Here is a 21,569-nt window from a genome sequence, read left to right on the forward strand (position 1 = left end):
AAAACTGTCTCACCACTCCTGGTCTTTCTAACCTTTTGGTCTAGAATCTGCTTAGGCACCTCAAGGTATGATAAAGACTCATCTAGCTCTAAGCTCTCTGCCTCCAACACATGTGACGGGTCACTCACATACTTCCGCAGCTGCGATACATGAAACACATTATGCACTCTCTCCAACGCAGCTGGTAAAGCCAAACGATAAGCAACTTCTCCAACTCGCTCTAAGATCTCATAAGGCCCTATAAACTTCTGACTTAACTTGCCTTTCTTCCCAAATCTCATAACTCCACGCATCGGAGACACTTTCAGAAGAACCTTGTCCCCAACTTGAAACTCTATGTCCCGACGGTGTAGATCTGCATAACTCTTTTGTCGATCGGGTCGCTCTCATCCGTTCCCCGATCATCTTAAACTGTTCCACCATCTCATGCACCATCTCCGGTCCTAAATCCATTGCCTCAAAGCACTATCGTCCCAACAGATTGGACTCCTACATCTCCTCCCATACAAAGCCTCAAACGGTGCCATACCAATACAGGTGTGATAGCTGTTGTTGTAAGAAAACTCTATCAAGTCCAACCTCTGCTCCCAACTACCACCAAAACGTTTTCTTCAGATCCTTGTATAGCTTGTCTCCACCTGGATGAACTGAGTATGGTGTGCAATGTGCTTCTGTCATGATCGTCTTTTTCAACTCCTCATCATTAGGGACACTTTACCTACCACCAAACCTCAAACTACCATCTGTATGAATAGAAAACCGGGACACTGTCCCTTTCTCTACTCCAGCTCTCCATTCCACTATCTTAGGATCCAAAGCCTGTTTATCCCGAATATCATCATAAAACTCAAGTCAGATCTTTGTCATATCGCCCATGGCATCTCCTTTTCGCATCATATGTATCCCAAAGCTCGCTACCTCATCCCTCAGCCTCATCAAAGATAGAGCTGTACACAAGGAATGTACACTCTTCCTACTCAAAGCATCAGCTACAACGTTGGCCTTCCCTTCATGGTAGATGATTTCCATGTCGTAGTCGCCAATCAACTCCATCTACCTCCTCTGTCTCATGTTCAACTCCTTCTGCGTGAAGATGTACTTAAGACTCTTGTGATCAGAAAATACCTTAAAGATTGCTCCATAAAGGTAATGTCTCCAAATCTTGAGAGCAAACACCACTGCACCCAACTCTAGATCATGGGTAGGGTAGTTCTCCTCATAAGGCTTCAATTGCCTAGAAGCATAGGCAATCACTTTACCATTCTGCATCAACACACATCCCAACCCATTCTTCGAGGCATCCGTATAAACCTCAAAATTCTCGCTCCCTTCAGGCAATGCGAGGACAGGAGCTGTGGTCAAACGCTCCTTTAATGTTTGGAACGCCGTCTCACAACTCTCATCCCAACGAAACCTGTTCTCTTTCCTCATCAACGCTGTCATCGGTCTAGCTATCTTGGAGAAATCTTTCACGAACCGTCTGTAGTATCCAGCTAAACCCAAGAAACTCCTAACCTCAGCAACGTTCTTCGGTGCTTCCCACTTTGTCACTGCCTCAATCTTCGCCGGATCCACAGCTACCCCATCTTTAGAGATTACATGCCCCAGAAAAGCAACTTTCTCTAACCAGAACTCACACTTGGACAGCTTAGCATACAACTCATGATCCCTCAAAGTCTGCAACACGATCCTCAGATGCTCCTCATGCTCCTCCTTAGTCTTAGAGTAGAATAAGATGTCATCGATAAACACTACTACAAACTGGTCCAAGAACTGTCTGAAGATTCTATTCATCAAATCCATAAACAATGCCGGCGCATTAGACAACCCAAACGGCATCACCACATACTCATAATGGCCATACCTTGACGTGAAAGCTGTCTTTGGTATGTCCACCTCTCTAATCTTCACCTGATGGTACCCCGACCTCAAATCAATCTTAGAAAAGATGTTGCACCGCTCACTGATCAAACATGGTCATCTATCCTTGGCAAAGGATATTTGTTCTTTATCGTCACACGGTTCGGCTCCCGTAATCTATGCATAGCCTCAAACTCCCATCTTTCTTCTTTACGAAAAGAATTGGTGCTCCCCAAGGCGATACACTTGGTCTAATGTATCCCTTCTCTATCAAATCATCCAATCGCTTCCCGAGTTCCTCCATCTCCTTAGGACCCATACGGTACGGTGCCTTAGAGATTGGCCCCGTCCCCGGCTTCAACTCTACGGTGAAATCTATCTCCCTCTTCGGTGGCAACCTCGGAATCTCCTCTCGGAAAAACATCTCGCAAACTCTCCCACCACTTTGGTATCTCATCAATCGTCGGACTCTCTATCCGGTCATCTCTCACATGACACAAGATCAACGGACATCCCTTCCTCAGATAAGACTTCAAGGTAACAGCTGCAATCAACTTAACCTTGGGTTTGACTAGAAACCCACGATAAGACACACTAACACCCTTTGGACCTCGTAAGGATACTTTCTTTTGATGACAGTCTATCTTAGCTTTATACTTTCCTAACCAATCCATCCCAACTATCATCTCAAAACCATTAAAAGGAAACTCTAGCAAGTCTACAGGGAAATCAACTTGCCCAACTATCAAAGATACATCCCTAAACAACCTCCCACACGATACAGACTCACCCGAAGGTATGAAAACTTGCTCACTAACAGACTCATATACTCTCAAACCCAACTGTTTAACGTGACGCGAAGACACAAACGACTGAGAAGCCCCCGAATCAAACAAAACAAACGTAGGAATACCGTTAACAAGGAATGTACCGGTGATAACGTGCGCATCCTCCTCAGCTGCCTTCTTCTCCATCATGAACAACTTGCCACTGGTCTTCTTCCCACCTCCCTGGACAGTACTGGCTGATGCGGTCGGCTTAGCACCCGACCCTTGATTGTTGTTGTTGTTCGTCGGTGTCTTCTGATAAGAATTACCGCCGTTGCGGTTGCCTCCACTCTGGTAACTCTGACTTCCCCGGTTTGGCCATGATCCAGCCGGTCTGTTGTTTGCGAAGCTCGTGCGAGTCTCGAAAAGATCCGGTGCGCTCGTGCACTCATGTCTCTTGTGGCCTACACCACCACAACCAAAGCAGGTCACTCCCCAACTATTACTCACACTCCCACGGCCACGCCCAAAGGAAGCCCCTAAGACTAAACCGGACCAGCAGAAAATCCCTTAGATCGATTTTGGTTGCCTTTCTTGTGATTCGATTGGCCACCACCCTTGCTCTCAGACTTCCTCTTCTCACCACCTGACCTCTCCTGAGCCATCTCCACCAACCTCTCAGCTCTTCCAGCCCTCTCATAAGCTTCCTTAACATCGGTAAGGATCCCCACGGGTAACTTATCCATAATCGTGGTAGTCAACCCTCTTTCAAACCTCAATGTCAGGTTCTCCTCACTCAAACCCATATCCTCAAAGATACCTGGACTTCTCATTGAATGCCTGTAGTACTCGGCTCACCGACATCTCGCGGTCATCTTAAACTTATCAAACTCTTCCCTCAACTTACTCCTTACATGCTCCGGTACGAACTCCTTCCTCACAGCCCTACGAAACTCCTCCCAAGGTATAGCAGGTAAGCCTTGGTTGGTGTATATCTCCTTAGCACTGACCTTCAGTGAATCCCACCACTTGCCTGGTGCCTCCCTCAGATAGAACGCAGCCTGTTCTACTCTCATCTCATCAGGACAATGAACCAAGTCTAAGATGTTCTCCATCTCTCTCAGCCAACTATCAAGAAGGTTAGGTTCCCCAACCCCCTTGTATTCCTTCGGGTTAAACCTCGCAATGTAGAGGCTGATTTTAGAATGATCAACCTCCTTCTCCTTACTCTTATCCTTGTCCTCATTCACTCTCTTCAGGGTCTCAGTAAGAGCATCCTGGTGCTCTACCATCTTAACGATGTCATCCACGGTCATAAGCTCAGCTCTCGCGTACAAAGCAGTTCTCTTGGGCGGCATCTTGAAGCTATATAAGAAAGGGGTAAACGTAAACACACGTACTAAACCTCAAAACACGAACACACGATGCCCAGAACCCACTCGATCGAGTTCCCAAACACACTCGATCGAGTAACGGGCTACTCGATCGAGTGCCACACGTACTCGATCGAGTACCCAAACCGCACTCCAAACAGACCTTCGATCTCTTACCTACTCGATCGAGTATCTAGGCTACTCGATCGAGTGACCCCCTACTCGATCGAGTACCCCTAGTTACTCGATCGAGTGCCCCAAAACTCGATTCAGGACTCAAAATCGCCAAAACCCACCCGATCGAGTCAGTCTCACTCGATCGAGTAACACTAATTCGTAAAAGCTACCCGCATGTTACGTCATATGCTAACATGTTAAACTTTATAAATCACATATTATATCATAACAATCATGCTATTAATTGCCACGTTGTAAAACATTCAACATGCTATCATTTCATCAACAGTTTCTATATATCATCACTTTTCTTTCACCTTCTCAACTTCCAACTTCGAACATCCAACAATCAACACATTCCATCACATTTGTAAACAAGTTAACCAAACACGCATACAACTCGACAAACACTTCCCCCATGTGACCGGTTCAAAGTTGTAGGGCGACCCCCGCGACTTTAGGACGTCTCCCAAGCCTTTGCACTAGCTCCTACAACTTTTACCCCGGGTTCATTTTAATTGACTCCCTATGTTCATTAAGTTCATTGGTTACAGGTTTCAGGATCGTCGCTCTGATACCATTTGTAACACCCCCATACTCCAAGTGCCTTACCAGGACCACTCAGGTATGAAGACATTACCATCTCGGTTACCCGAGGCAATGATAATCAAACAACAATAAAGAAACAACATTTATTATAAATAGTTTAACGAATAGTTACAATCCATGAAACCAACTAAAAGTGCGATACATTATTCTCAAATGACTGTTTAACTGAAAGGTATATAAACTAAGGCTACAACGGAAGACTCCTATCGTCATGGCGTGGCATCCCAGCTATCCCAGTACTCATCTCAATACCTGCTCAATATCTGCTCACCATCCCCGAATGGATCACCGCAGGTTTACAAAACAACACCGGGGTCGAGACTAATCACACAATCAATATAGATAACAATAATAAGATAAACAGACAATTTGAATGTCACACACACGCACACACACACCACCAACTCCCATCATCTCAATATCGACCGTCCACTGGACAGCCCGCCCCGGTGGGGGACCGCAGCCGTTCCCACCTAAGCCCCGCTCATCATACGAGCGATAACCCAGTCCCATTAATGTGCACATCCCCTTCCGTGGCGGGTTCCACGAAGGGCGAAACTAGGGCGTGAAGCCACTCCCGCAAGTGACCCCACTCAGTCGAGAACGCATCTCGAGAACCATCAATAGCAATCACAACCACAAACACAATACAATCATCATATCAAACAACTAACTACAGCACATCACCAATATCCCATTATGGGACTAATACTGAGTAGGAAATCCTACCTGGAAAGCACAACAAGCAGACGGTATCTACAGCTGTATCAAAACGCCTCTTCTAAGAATCCTCCTCCTAACACATAACACATAAAGACTACACATCACATACTACTCATAAAAACCCCCAATCCCTAAATTAGGGTTTAACCAATCTTAACAAAGCATTATAAAGATTATGTTAAAAGCTTACCCTCGACGCAAGGAACTCAACGATACGAACTACGACAAGAACTGACCGTCTGAACTCCGGGAATTGCTAAGAATGCGATTAGGAAGATGAAGTGGCTGCTTTCTCTCTTAAACAGGGTTTTAGGTTTTGTAAAAGTGATTTAAAACAATGACGATTATGTTTAAATACCTTAATCGCATAATTAACAAAACCCGAGAAAATTCCCCGTAAAACCGGACACTCGATCGAGTACCCAAGGTACTCGATCGAGTACCCCCTTACTCGATCGAGTACCCCAGTTACTAGAACGAGTACCCAACAGGTCAGAAACTATTTTATTTCGCAACTTACCCTTACTCGACAGAGTAAGGGCTACTCGATAGAGTACCCCAAGACTTATAAACACGGAGTATTACATCCATGGTTGTCCAGTAGTAACCTAGCCGCGTGATTTTCCGTGTAAGCATCATTGCACCTATGTGAGGGCCACATTCTCCGTCGTGGACCTCTCCCATGACTTTTTTGGCTTTGTGATGGTCAATGCAAAGGAGGAGAATTCCTTGGGGTGTTCTTTTGTAGAGTTGATTTTGGTTTATCACGAATTGTGATGCAAGTAAACGGATGGCTCTTTGTCCTCTTTGATCAGAGTTGGGAGGGAATTTGTTTTTGGTTTTGTAATTGAGGATGGCTTGGTACCAAGGTTCATCATGGCTTTCCTCGTCGTCGATAATGGCACAAATGTGGGCTGGCTCGCTCCTTCTCTCGACACATAGGGGCATCGATGTCATGTCGCCAGGTATGTTGACGAGTGCGGCAAGTTTTGCCAGGGCATCAGCAAATTGATTTTCCTCTCGCGGCAAGTGGAAGTAGTCGACTTGGTCGGAGAACTCGGCCTCTTGATTGATCTTTGCTCGGCAGGGAGCTAAGCTGTCAGATCGGATTTTCCATGATCCGGATACCTGATTGATGATGAGTGAGGAATCGCCATGGACCCTCAATCTCTTGATGCCAAGTGTGATGGCTGCTTGTAGGCCGATGAGACATGCTTCATATTTAGTGGTACTGTTGGTGACGACAAAGTCCAGCTTGACCGAGATCGGAACATGTTCTCCCTCTGGTGATATTAGAAGGATTCCTACCCCCGAAGCCTCTCAGATTAGATGCACCATCAAAGTATAGGTCCCATGCGTCGGAGTCGGCACAAAGGATATCTTCGTCAGGAAGTGACCATGTGTCGGTCGTTTGATCCTCGTTGACGGGATTTTCTGCTAGGAAATCGGCAACTGCTCTTCCCTTGATAACCTTGAGGGGTACAAACTTGAGATCAAACTTGGACAGCATGAGTCTCCATTTAGACAGCCTTCCGTTTAGTATGGGTTTTTCAAAGATGTATTTAACCGGGTCCATCTTGGAGTAGATGTGGACCGAGTAGCTTGAGCATGTAATGCCGCAGCTTCTTTGTTGACCATACTAGGGCAAGTCATGTGTTTTCCAGTTGGTTATACCTCGTCTCGTACTCAATGAACTTTTTGCTGATTTAGTAGATGGCTCGCTCTTTGTTGCCAACTGTTTGTGCTAGCATTGCTCCCATGGCTGTGTCAGTAATAGTCAGGTACAGGGATAGAGGAATCCCCGGTTGAGGTGGCATGAGGACAGGAGGTTTGGATAGAATTTCCTTTATCCTGTCGAATGCCTTCTGACAGTCGTCGTCCCAATCGGTGTGATCGGAGGCACGAAGCTTCTTGAATATTGGTTCACAAATCATAGTAATCTTGGCAATGAACCGGATGATGTACTGGACTTGACCGAGAAATCCCCGAATCTTCTTCTCGTTCTTAGGCCGAGGCATTTGTTGGAGGGCTTTGATTTTGGTTGGATCAATCTCAATGCCTCATTTGCTGACGACATGTCCCAAGAGTTTTTCGGAGGTGACCCCGAATGCACACTTCTGAGGATTTAGTCTCATGTTATATTTCCGCAGACGAGCGAAGAATTTACGGAGGGCATTGATGTGGCCGTCCCGTTCTTTTGACTTGACAATCATGTCATCGACATATACCTCTACCTCCTTGTGCATCATATCATGTAGGAGTGTGGTAGCGGTTCTCTGATAGGTTGCTCCGGCGTTAATGAGGCCGAAAGGCATGACCGTGTAGCAATATGTACCCCACTGCGTAGTGAACGCAGTCTTGTGCATGTCTTCCTCAGCGATTTTAATCTGGTTGTACCCGGCATACCCGTCCATGAATGATAGGAGAGCATGTTCGGCAGTGTTGTCCACCAGAATATCAACATGTGGCAAAGGGAAGTCGTCCTTTGGACTTGCCTTGTTCAGATCCCTGAAGTCGACGCAAACCTGAATTATTCCGTCTTTTTTTGGTACCGGCACAATGTTGGCCACCCAATCCGAGTATTCAGACACTTTGATGAACCCAGCCTTGAACTGTTTGTCCACTTCTTCTTTGAATTTTAAGGCCCACTCAGGACGCATCCGGCGTAGCTTCTGTTTCACAGGTTTAGCTACGGGTTTAATGGGTATCCGGTGCTCTGCAATTTCTCTGTCAATCCCAGGCATGTCTCTGTAAGACCAGGCGAACACGTCCTTGTATTCGTGAAGGAGGTCAATGAACTGTTGTCTTTCCGAGGGGTCCAGGGTTGTCCCTATCCTAAGTTTTTGAGGTGTATTGTCGGTTCCTACGTTAATAGGCTTGGTTTCCTCAATGATGGGGGTTCTGGTTTCCCGTTTGTCAAGTTCTTTGGCCAAGTGAGGTGGGTAGTCACTCAAGTCAAATTCCTCATAATTATTCAGAATCGTATTGCAATTAAATTGAGACGAGTCATAAGAAAACTTAGCGTTCATTAAGTTGACACGAGCTAAAAGCTCGGAGAGGACATACATCTCGTGGTCAGTCAGAGGCGACACGACAGAAGAAGTGGCCCCTGGAAGAGGCTCCGGGTTGTCCCCTTTCATGGGAGTGGGGGTGACCTTAGTAGACTCAGCCCCTAAATCAACCACGATTTTGTGATAAAATAGTGGGAAGGGGACCTTGACTGGGACTTCCGGAGTGTTAGAAGCTATAACAGACTCTGACTCCGACTCAGAACCAGACTCAGACTCAGATGCTTCTTCATTTTCCTCCTTGAACATAGGGCCTTCTCCAGTTGTGATCTTGAGAATGCGGCCTTGGCGATCGGTCCACTTGATGGTCTTCCTCCAGCCCTTGGTGGCTTTCTCCGGTCGATGATCGAGATCAAGGCGGTTGGATCAAAGCGATTGTCTTTCGGGCGATGTTGATGATGTCCTCATAGTCGAGGCATTTGACGTTATCTTCCCCAAAGTAGTGTGTGACTTGTCCGTCGAGGCATGGTGACGGTTTGGACTCGGTTGATGCAGCTTCGATGTTGTCGGGGATAAAGTAGCAGTCCTGGAAGACTTTCACTCCCGGGTATCTAGCCCTGGCCACAGAGTCATAGATTGGCTCCGGAAAGCCGTGGTAGAGTTCAGACTCTCCCTCAGGGACGAAGTATCCGTTGAGGGTTAGGTGGTATGGACGGAGGATGACTCCGTGCTTCTTGCGTTTTTGGACTAAGAGGTTCATCTCCTGGATGTCTTCGTAAGTAGGTTCGTACCCCAGCCCAAAGGGAATGTTGGGGACCTTAGCGTGTTTCAAGGGAGCCAAAGGGTCCTTTAGTGGATTGAGCGGCAAACCCGGGAAGTAACCCTGACGCATCATGATACGGTTGATCGTGAGGTTGGTGAACGGGTCACCATCAGAGGTTACCGATTCATCGGTTACGGCGTTTACATCCTGGAAACCCCACATTTCATTGTCGTCCTCCTCAATGGCTTGGGAGGCTACCCTTCTTCTCATAACTGCTTTGATTGGGGAAGCGGGGATCGTGATCGTTTTCCCGTTGAAGGGGACCCTGATCTTTTGGTGGAGCGTTGAGGTGACCGCTTTGACGGCGTGAATCCAGGGGCGTCCTAAGAGCATGTTGAAGGACTCGTCGATGTCGACCACTTGAAAACTGGTTTGTCTTTCTAATGGCCCGGTTGCGACGGTCAAAGTGACTAGCCCAGCGACCTTGCGACGAGTGTCATCGTAGGCGCGTACTCCTTGATTTGTTGGGATTAAATCAGATTCCTTAATGCCCAGCTTGTGGGCAGTTTTGAGAGGAATGACATTCACGGCGGAGCCGTCATCCACGAGGACCATCGGTATATTTTTCTGAAGGCATTTTACGGTGATATACAGGTCCAGGTTATGATTGGCTCCGTACAGGAGGATAACCTCGTTGGAGAAGACGACCGGGTTACTCAGATCAGGGGCGTCTCTCGTCATGTGTGCCACTATTTCATCTGGGGAAGAGGTGGAGGGCACGGTTAATTTCCCCAAGGCCTCCAGCAAGGCTCGTCGGTGCTCAAAAGACGTTGCAATCAACTGCCAAATTGAGATCTCGGCTTTTGCTTTCTGGAGCTGTTTCAGGATTGAGTTCTCGGGAGCCTTTGGTTGAGTGTCCACCTCTGGGACGATTTGGTCATTCGTTGTTGGAACGACCGTTGGGTTGCTCGGATTTTGATAGGGGCGTCCGGACCGGGTAAGATATCCGATTTCCTTCGTCCGTTTTTCCTTCCCCGGGATGACATAGACATCCTCAACATCATCCCGCCATATGCCGTTAATTTCAGGGTCTCGAGGATACCTTGGAGGGGTATTCCTCGGTGGGTAGTTCTTGTGGGGGATATTTTTGTGAGGGCGATTTTTGTGAGGGTAGTAATTTTGAGGGTAATTCTCGTGAAGGTGGTTATTTTGAAGGTGATTTTCGTGGGGTCTATGCCAGAATGGTCGCGGGAGCAATCCATCCTGGGGTGGGTAGTTTTGAATGCTTGGGGAATTCTCCCTCGGACGTGGTGCCGGGGGATTGAAGATGAGTCGGCGGTAGGCGTCGTCGAGTCGGGTGATTCTCTCAGAAAAGCTGGCAATGGCCTCCTCAACTTTCTGAAACATAGTGACCATAGTGGCAGCACTGAACACAAACACTTCGTCTGAAGGATCCTTTTCCAGAACATTCACCTCGTCGTCAATTGGCAAGATGAGATGAGAGTAGTCTAGGGTCGGCTCATCGTCAGAGATGGTGTGGATTCCCAGAGGATTCGTCTTGTTGTTTGGCTTAGTTGGTGGGGGTATAGGCAAATCTCCCTTCTCAATCATGTCTTGAATGAGGTGCTTGAGTTTGAAGCAATTTTCGGTATCATGCCCTTTCCTCGATGATACCGGCGAGGGCGTTGGGGTTCCAAAATCGGGATTTCTTGGCGTCGGCCGGGTCTGGGGTGGGCCCGATCGGTTGTAGCTTCCCTTGGTCCATGAGCCTTTTCAGGGCACTTGCATAAGTTGACCCTATATGGTGAACACTCTCTGGGGGCGTTCAATTTTCTTGGCAGATGGTTCGACGAGGTTAACCTCTGTTTGTCTGACCGTAAGGGCGAGATCCGGTTGAGGTGGATCCTTGATAACCCCTGCCGGTGGTCTTTGCTAAGACACCCTTTCGGAGGTCGTCCTCAATACGTGTCCCAAGAATCTGCAGATCTTGAAAAGTTTTGATATTCTGATACCTCAGTAGGTTGGCATAAACCGGGCGGAGGTTGTTGACAAATTTTTCCACCAGAGTTGATTCACTCGGCCATCGACCAATTGAGTACTCACCCTCCTCCAACGGGTTAGGAACTCAGTGAATCCTTCCTTGTCGTTTTGGGTTAACACCTCGAGAGTACGGGTGTTGGCCTAGATCTCGACATTGTCGGCATACTGTTTGGCAAACTCAACTGCGATCTCAACCCAGGTGGTAAGGTTTTTCGGATCCAAGGAGTAGTACCATTGGCGAGGAATTGGAAGATCCGGGTAAAGAGCTCCTGTTTGACCCCCTTAATGGCCATGTAGTCTTTGAAAGCACGGATGTGGTTGAGTGGGTCCTCCACTCCCTTGAACTTAGGCACATCGGCCAGGGTGAAGTTGTCAGGTAACTGGTCCCCAACAGGTTCGAACCTTCGGTTATTTTCAAGGTGGATATTGTTGCCCCGGGCTAGGAGTTGCTCTTCCAAGAGTTTCAGCCTCTTTTCAGTCTCAGTCAGAGGTGGGGTATTATGTTCCCCAATTTCCTTGTTCTCCAGGGCGTCGATACGGGTCTCGACGCGATCCAGGGTGACCTTAAGAGCGGTAAGGGGTGGCTAGCGATCGGTTGTGACATCTCTGTTGTTATCATTGTTGTTGTTGGACGAAGCTGAAGACGGGGCCATGGCTCTGAGGCAGAAAAATGACTCACATTACAACTCAATCCGACACGGTTCCAAGACTGAACGCAGACCACACAGAGGACGAGACCAAGATCGACTCAAAAAGACGGGGTGACCGTGTGCGGTACCTCGGTGCCGACTCGATTTATGACGTGACGGTGTTTGACCGAACCTTTGACACGAGTCCAATCACGACGGCGTGTAGCCATTGGACGGATGTCGTGGTGAGACGACTCATAAGTAAAGACCCATAAGTACGTTTGCTTTGACTCGATAGACACGAGGCGGAATTGGAATGGTGGACTGAAGTTTTCAAAAATAGAAATTTTCAAAAAGATTCATTTGTCGCTTTAGTGGGCGGCTTCCGAAGATAGAAATCTCCGCAAGTCGATCAGTTGAAAAGGGTTGTCTTAAGTTTATTTGCAAAAGACGGTTTGAGTTTTAGTCGGCTCGGAAAGCAGTGTATTGTTTCCCAAGACGGTTTTGAAATTCAAAATTGTATGTTTTGAAAATCGAGTTTGAAATGTTTGAAGAGGTCTCGGGGACGGTGCATGGTCCTCGGGATCCCGAAAGTGTCTCGAGAAAAGGGTGTGTGCTTTTCTCGGGTTTTGAAAGAGCCATTGTCGGCGCGAAACGAGTTAAAACCCGTGTCTAGACGCGGCGATTATAACGGCGTAAAAAGGTGATTTGAAATGGTTATACAAAACCGGGTTTGAAAATCGTCATTACGACGGCCTAGCAAGGCGTGTTGAAATGGTTATACAAAACCGAGTTTGAAAATCGTCATTACGACGGCCTAGAAAGGCGTGTTGAAATAGTTATACAAAACCGAGTTTGAAAATCGTCATTACGACGGCTTAGAAAGGCGTGTTGAAATGGTTATACAAAACCGAGTTTGAAAATCGTCATTACGACGGCCTAGAAAGGCGTGCATCGGTCGGCGAAAGACCGAGGTTTGAAATGGCCATTATAACGGCGCAAAAAGGTGTTTTGAAAGTTTGAAATGACACGGAAGGACTTATGATCAAGTAGCACATAAGCACTCACAGTTTCATTATATTATGCATCATGCTGACACGGGTTTTGGCTTAAAAAGGTGGGTTACACACCAAGCAATCAAACCCCGATTTGCGAGAGGGATACCAATCCAAACAAAATGTGTAAGGAGGGTGCCCTAGCCTCGTGCTCGAAAGTGATGAAAGCTCTTTGACAAAACAGAAATGTGTAACGTCAATGGTATGCTTGACTCAATCGGGATTCGAAACGCGGGGATGAGAAAACTCACGCCGACGAAACGAGCCAATTGGTCGAAAAGGGTTAGGTTGTGGGCCCGGACAAGGAACCCGACCATGACCGTAATATCAATCAATGCATTCCAACCAAGACCTCGTTCGAGTCTCACCATCTAGGGATCACAAAGACGTAAGTGTCCTAGTTTCCCCAGCAGAGTTGCCAATCTGTGGTCATGGGCCACGTCTCGGTCTGCGGATTCGGGCCGCCTACCGGTTCGTAGTCGCAGGCCACCTGCAAGTCTAGTCGATATGTGGGCATGCAGCGGTCTTTTGAAAGCCACGCTCGGCGGCGTAAATATGCCTTCAACCGGATCGTTTTAGATCGGTCGGTTTCGTCTCGGTAAGGGTCTCGAAACGATTAGAGATGTTCGGAGTCGCCACCAAGCATTTGTGGGATGCCTGGAACCCGTTCGAATTCCACTTTATACCTCGGTCAAATCGAAGCACAAAGCAGTGTTTGACATAGGTACTAAAGATAAGGAAATCGTCCCTCTTTAGCATCCTATCTCTAGAATGATTCTCGTACGCCCTGGATAAGGTCGTCCACTATCCAAAGTTTCTGAGTAAGAGGTGAAGGTACGTATTGGGAATCCCTTAATCAGACACCCAATCCCGCCCGCGTTTAGCGGCCTCTACTGATCGATCTTTGTTGGTTGAATGCAAACGTTGATAGAACGGTTTAAATGCATGAATGCGCATCCAATAATTTAAACCTAACATGTGAGAGCTTTCTAAGTTGGTTGATTTAATCCAAGTATCAAGTATAAGATGTAAAGTTGGATTAATGATTGATTTGCATGTAAGACGGAAATTAAAAATCCATTTACCGTATTAGGTTTAGGGTGCATAACATGATCCATTTGTCTTAGTAAGGCATTTTGCAAATATGGTTTTGAACAAACGAATAGTCATCTGATCCGTCCCATATCCACGTTAACCGGGGTCGGGATCGTCCTGGACTGATGCTGGAAGGGAACGGGCCCTGTACCAGACGGTTATAAGAGGCGCGAGCCAGCCGGCGTTGTAAGGGGCCTCCCTCTGGTTTTGAAAATGAGAACGAAAAGACCTGCTTGAGGCGCGGGTTAGCCAACGGTTGTATGCCGTGTTCTGACTATTTAGAAAACGTTATAAAACGTGTTAAAAATGGGTATTTGAACCCGGTTTGATTTTGAAAGGGTCGTTTAGACCGCATTTGTCGATTTGAAGAACTAGACTCGAATAATCATCATTGTTTGATAATATTCGGTGTCGGGTTCGGTTTGACAAGCTTGACATGAATAGTTTTGAAAATGATTATGGACTAATTGTTTTAAGTCCATTTTGAATGTAATTAGTCGGTACTCATCATCGTACCCGGGTTAAAATCCGGCTTGGTATGTATAACCAAAGATGACTTTGTATTGGTGACTAATATGTTTGTTTGAAAAATGTAAAGAATTGAAATAAAAGGCTTCAAAATACCTCTTAAATGTCATTAACCAAATATTATCACCGAAACACGGATTTAACCGTCATGGTATGAAGAACCAAGGGTGAAAAATGCTTTATGGTTAAAACATGTGAAATGAAACAAAAAGGTTTCGAAAATACTTGAAATGGTAAAAACCGATTACAAATATGAAAAATGGATTAAGGGAAATGACGAGAACAAACACAGTTGATCTCTGGTCTGACTACCCCATTTAGGCGCGAGCCTGTTGGCGACCTAAGAGGCTTCTACCTCAGACCAAAAATCAGTTTTGGCTCGTTCATTCCATGTTTTGGTTCATGTTATGCAGGTTTTAGCATGTTAAAGTCATGAAACAAATGAAAACATAATAAAAGAGGATTTTTACACCCTCATACTTACATGTTTGGTTATGGCGAGTGACCGACGTAAGTGTAATAACTCGTTTGATCGGAAAAAACTCGGTTTAAAACCGTTTTGGTAAGTAAAAGAGTGTTTTAAAAGTTTAGTGATGGTGTAGTGGTCAAAGTGGTCGGACAAGTGATTTAATGCACGATGACGGTACCAAACAATGTGTAAGGCTTGTATTTACGATCGGTAGGTCGTAAATACGCGTCGGGTTGTGACTTTAGAAGTCGAGTCGAGAATTTTAAGGGAGAAAAGAGGGGGCGGACACTCGCGTAAGTCTCAAATGGGTGGCATTTGAGGGGTATTTATAGGAGAATGAGTGGTTGTGTGAGTTTTGAGCGACGTGGCCACCTGGGCTGCTCAAAGAGGCGCGAGCCATGCCGCGGGTCTTCGAGTTGTGTTGTCACTATCACAAGAAATGCAATCATGATTTTTATCCTAGGTTTTGTAGTCACATGTTTGGTACTTGACCAACATGAATCCGGGAAAACTTAGTATAGAAGGCTTGAAGATATTTTGTTTTTGTGGGTGACTCGGTTTGACTCGTTGTTGGAGTCGGGATTTGAATTTTTGAGTCGGTTTTTGGTCCGGTGTCGGTTTTGACTCTAGTTAGTGTCATTGCGACCGCGTCGCCGTGCATTAAACACTCCAGGTATTTTTGAAATGTTTTGTTTTCGAAATCGTTTTAAGTTTTTCGACGTAAATTATACACAAACTGTCGATCAAACGCTGCGATCCCAAAACATGTTGTAGTCCGATAATCATCGGGTGTTTGTTGGAGTCTCAGCAGATACTGGGTATCTACACTGGGGCTCCGGTTTCTAATGATACGCGGAATGCCGAGGTCTTAGCTTACTTGCATGGGCTAGAAGGACGTGTTGAAACTATGGCTCGTGATGCGGATAGAGCGGCTAAGGAATGTGTCCGTCAATCCAGTTTATTGGCTAACTTGGCTAGTCAACGAGGGTCTATTTGGCGAGAAGAGAAGGCTATGCATGCGGAAATGGGACTTATTTTCGAGGCTACTAAGGCCTTGTGGTTGAAGGTGCTTAACTTTGACGCGTGTATCACGGCACAACGCAATCATGTGTGGTCTTGCTTCGATCATCTCAACTCTCTTGAGTTTAGGACTCGTTCCGGTTATGTGAACCCCAATGTCGTGAAACGCGACTATGCCTAAACCCGTCCTAAACCCCTTCCTTGCTCTTTTCTTTTGCTTTTGTTGGACTAATATTTTGATGTTTGTCTATTCGGCCCATTTTGGCACTTCATACTATATTCGGCCCAATGGCATATTTTGTTTATTCGGCCCATAGGATTTTACTTTTCCGGTTTGTATTAGACATATTATATTATGCTTGCTTATTGTAGATTTGTTTCTGGTTCTATAATATGTGTTTGCATGTTTAATTCTTTCCTCGGTCTATATTATTCTAGTTGTTTTATGTCTTGTTCTCGTCTTTTCGATGATGTCAAGAGGGGGAAGAAATGACCGTGACTTAAGTATTTGCCTAAGCTTGCTCCTTATCAGAACCTTTAATCTCGTAAGGTCTTAGATGCTCTATACCTTTGAATATAAGTAGCTTGTTCTTGTGTTCGACTGACTATTTTATTTATAGTATTATGTTGAGGGGGAACTTGTACTTAGTCACAAATCATAAGAGACATGTCATCATCAAAAAGGGGGAATTTGTTGGACCATATAGTTATGTTTTGATAATGACAAGTGTGATTTATTATATATAAACTCTTGTGCGTAATCGTTTGTTAGTCTTTATTAGATTTAATAAAGGTTACCATAGCAAACAATGTTATAGCATCATTGAGGTAATGTTATAGCTGCTTGAGCTATAACATTGAACGTTCCTAAAGCATCATTATTACTACTTCATTCACGAGTATGATGATCACTCAAGCAAAAGACATGATCAAGTCTATAAGATGCTCAAGATGAATATCTTATGATCAAGATAAAGAGATGATCCCACTACTGAAGATCTCCAGGAAGATTAGCTAGTATAGGACATCATCTAATGACGGTATCTTTGGAAGTAATATTGGAAAGGTAAAGTTATAGCTATTTCACCTATAACTTTACTTAACAAGCTTAATCTTATAGTAATTTATGTTATAACATTAGGATGCATTTTGAAGGCACGATTTTAAGACTTTAAAATTAATTTTCGAAAGCTCAAAATTATCTATATATTTTCGAAAATACATGTATGTATGATTGAGGAATGATGCGGGATAAGATTGAATAAAATACATATATCCTATTGGTTAGTAAAACGACTTATGAGTCGTCATGCTACCTAGGTTTTGTTAAGTTGTTCAAACAGAAACCCTAAATCCACACTCCTTATTTCGACTAAGGTTTTTCGAGTGAGATGGGCTTATGAGCCGCTTCTCTTAATCGACTATACTCCTTATGCAAGTAATATACTAGGTTAAATCTAGAATAGATTGTCTTAAGATATTTTATCTTAAACAATTATTTAGATATACCTTATTTACATATTTCAAATATCTTGTGGATTAAGATAAGGAAAGATAAGATTTGTTTCTTATGAAACAAACCATCCTTCCTCACGGCATCATGAGGGTTTCGAATAAAACCCTAGTTGCCTCCTCTACTATATATACATATGTGCTTTAATCTTTCTAATCAACTTTTCGATATTAAAATCTCTTTGCAAACTAATCGATTCAAAATTCTTAATCAAGTATTTTATTTGTTTTTGCATTCAAAAATCTTTACGAAAAGTCGTGCTTCAATTTGCTTATTATTCCATAAGATTACGTTACTGAATAATAGTACTTAAGCATTGTTTCTTACTCGTTCAACTGTGTGAACACTTAGAAGAACAATCAGGTGCTTTCTTATTAACGTAAGTTAGATAAAACTGAGTATTTAACGATACTTATTTGAGTTACAACTAGAGTTAGTTGTACGAGTGGGTTAGTAATTTTGTAATCCGTAGAAAGGTACTAAAATTATTAATCGAGAATAGTGGACGTAGGTTTCGACTTTTAAAACAGAACCACTTCAAAATCATGTGTGTCATTCGTTTTATTGTTCTTTTTCTTTATATTTTAATCCCGTCAAGTTAATTAGTTAAAGTTTAATCAATAAACTTTAAGTAATTAATTATTAAGTCACGCTCATACGGACATTTGAAAAAAGTGGGTCAAAGTTTTAGATACTCAATTCAACCCCCCCACCCCCTGAGTAATTCGGATCGATAGATTATTCAACTAAAGTTCACGAGGCTAAAAGAAACAAGACTTGACCATGGATGGGCGTTTTGGGAAATTCCGAGCATAGAAATCCCGAGCATAAAGAACTAACTTGGGTTGATGAACAAGTAGAGAAATGAAAAAGAATCCCAAGTAAAGTCCAAGCAATCAAAGTGTAATGCAAGCTTAGGATTCTTAATAATGCAATAAGTCGAGGAATTAAGGAGCATTAACACGAAACATTAGATACCATTTGCTAATTAATCAAGGATTAAAGGCATTTAACCCGGATTACCACATCCCCGATCGGGGTGGGGTGTCCCCGATCGGGGTCGCATGCATCTATGATTTTTATGTTTCACCCTTTATTCCTATATAAAGGGTGCTTAATCCGTCATTAGGAGATATCTTTCATATATCTTTTCATACACTTAAGCACACAATACTCTAGTTTTCAGAATAGTTTACATTTCTAAGCATTTCATTGTTATAAACAATTTCCTTTAAGCATTTCAAGTTATCAATTCAAGCTTTCCTTTCAAATTATTTGGATTTCACATTTGTGTTTTTTCTTATTCAAGTTCTATTTCCTTGTAACGGTAATTTCATTAGTAGCTTTACTTCGCTAATTTACTCGTCATTTCCATTGTTATTTTGTTTTCATTAGCATTAGCATTTCCATTTCCATTTCCATTTCCATTTCCATTTCCATTTTCTTATTAGATTGTTGCATTTTATTATCTAGTCATTTCCATCATAAGTTTAATCATAGCATTTTCATATCCATATTTCATCATAGTCATCTGGTCATTCACATGTTATCATCATTCCCTAATTATTTTATAAAGTATTGTTTCTAATATTTATGTTGTCATCATTTAGCATATTACTAATTTTCAATTATTCATTTAGTTATAATTCTTTTATCATCATGTTATCATATCATATCTTATTAGTTTAGTTTTCAATATGAGTGAGTAGTTAATTTTAACTAAGAAGAGGACTTTTGATGATGTTGAAACCATAGCATTCACCGCCGAGTGTAATGCTCTTTTGCAAAATAAGTCCCCTCCTAAGTTAAATAATCCCGGTAGCTTTTTCATTCCATGCACCATTGTCACCTATACTATTGATAAAGCTTTATGTGATTTAGGTGCTAGTGTGAGTGTGATGCCATATTCCATTTGTGATAAGCTATATATGGGAGTCTTGAAATGTACTAGGGTCACTTTGCAAATCGCAGATCGTTATATAAAATGCCCTTTTGGTGTTTTGGAGGATGTTCCCGTTAAAGCTGGCAAATTTTTCATTCCGATTGATTTTATTATTCTTGATATGGCCGAAGATGTACAAATCCCAATCATTTTGGGTAGACCCTTTTACATACCGCGGGTGAGGTAATTGATGTCAAGAATAGTAAGTTAACTTTGGAAGTAGGTGACGATAAGGTCACATATAACTTGAAAAGTGCCATGAAGAGTCCAATGCTTGAAGAGTCTTCTTATTCTATTAATATTTTGGATATTTTTGATGTTGTGATAGAAGACTCTATACCTCAATCTTTGGCTAAAGATCCCTTGGAATCATTTGCAGGTGATGATGAGATTGGATGTGAGGAAGTGGATGCCTTGGAGGTGGAATTGGATGGAGAAGAGCTATCATTGGAGAAAATCTCACAATTTGTAGGTTTGGTTTCTACTCCTCAAGATTTGGAGGTACAAAAACCCCTCCCGTCTAATTTGAAATCTTCTTTTCTAGATGAGTCGGAAATGTGTCCGGTGATTGTTAGTGCTTATTTGAGTTAGAGTCAATTATCTTCTTTGCTTCAAGTTTTAAGAACTCACAAGAAAGCCATTCGTTACAAACTTGATGATTTGGATGGCATAAGACCGGATTTTTGCATGCATAGAATTTACCTTGAAGAAGATCATAAACCATGTGTCCAAGGTCAAAGACGTTTAAACATGCATCATGGAAAAAAATGAGAGAGAAAGTTAGAGAGAGAAAATCCCAAAAAAAATCAAATCATCTCATTTTAATAAACCCTAATTTCACGCAACGATGGCTAAAACCAAGAAAAATTCAAAAAATACAAAAAATACGAATTCTAATAAACGATCAACAGGTTCTATGTCGAAGATTAGGTATGAGTCTTGGAATCTTTGGAAGAGGATGTCGTGGTGGAAGATGTCTCTGAGGAGGAGGTGGAACATGTGATTTTACCTTTGGACCTCTCTCAGACGATGGTTCCTATACCGGAAGAGGGGGATTTTGTTGAGGAACATGCTTGGGCTTGGACGGAGGTTATTCGGAGGAAGAAAACGTCTTCGACTACTCCTATACATCCTGCGACTGACTCTGGTAAGGTTACTCTTCAATTATCTGAAGACGATGTGTTACCTGAGATCAACTATTGGTCTTCTTCCTTGTATGGGTACATTATGGGGACTAACCCACCTTGGAATGTGGTCTCTGGGTATCTTAAACGCATTTGGAAAAATTACGATGTTGATAAGATCTCTTTTATACGCAATGGAATCTTCATTGTTAGGTTTAAAACTGTGGAAAAAATGAAAGAGGTGGTGAAACCGGGACATTTTATGTTCGATAATAAACCAGTTATCATTAATGAATGGTCACCTGAGGTTGATTTGGTTAAAAATAATGTTCAAACTGTTCCTATTTGGCTTAAACTGTCTGGGTTGGATCTTAAATTCTGGGGAGTTGCTTGCCTAAAAAGGATTAGTGCTCTCATAAGGGAATTTTTCCGTTATGATGAAGCCACTATCCATAAGACTTTCCTGGGATATGCTAGAATGTTGGTTGATGTCCAAGTGAATGAATCTTTCCCAGATAGTATTCAATTTAAGGATGAGAAGAGTAAGACTCGTGATATTAAGGTTGAATATAATTGGGTTGCTGTTAAGTGTACTCAATGTAATGGTATAGGCCACAGTAAGGATCAGCGTTGAAAGAAAAAAGAAGTGAAGAAAGTTAAACAGGTCGGGCAAAAGAAGGTTGTTCAACCTGTTATGGTGCAAGGTCTGGATAAGGTTAAAGCTCCCAGTGTGCCTGCTACCTCTGCAGAGTCTAGGGTTGCTATTGTGCAAACCCCTGCTGGAATAGTTACTAGACTCATGAGGCAAGATGGAAGTGGACCTTCTGTACATCGTGGTAATACCTTTTTGGATGCTCTAAATATGGCTACTATC

At 43.5% G+C, this 21,569-nt stretch overlaps 1 protein-coding gene across 1 annotated transcript; it reads left to right on the forward strand.

The window, feature by feature from the left end:
* The first annotated feature begins 20,600 nt into the window (after window positions 1–20,600).
* LOC141601531 (uncharacterized) lies at window positions 20,601–21,329 on the forward strand. The gene has a single exon (XM_074421823.1). It carries the CDS (start codon window positions 20,601–20,603, stop codon window positions 21,327–21,329), a length of 729 nt encoding a protein of 242 aa, XP_074277924.1.
* The last annotated feature ends 240 nt before the right edge of the window (window positions 21,330–21,569 follow it).

The sequence above is a fragment of the Silene latifolia genome, chromosome 9 (genome assembly GCF_048544455.1).
Source record: "Silene latifolia isolate original U9 population chromosome 9, ASM4854445v1, whole genome shotgun sequence".
Taxonomy (NCBI): Eukaryota; Viridiplantae; Streptophyta; class Magnoliopsida; order Caryophyllales; family Caryophyllaceae; genus Silene; species Silene latifolia.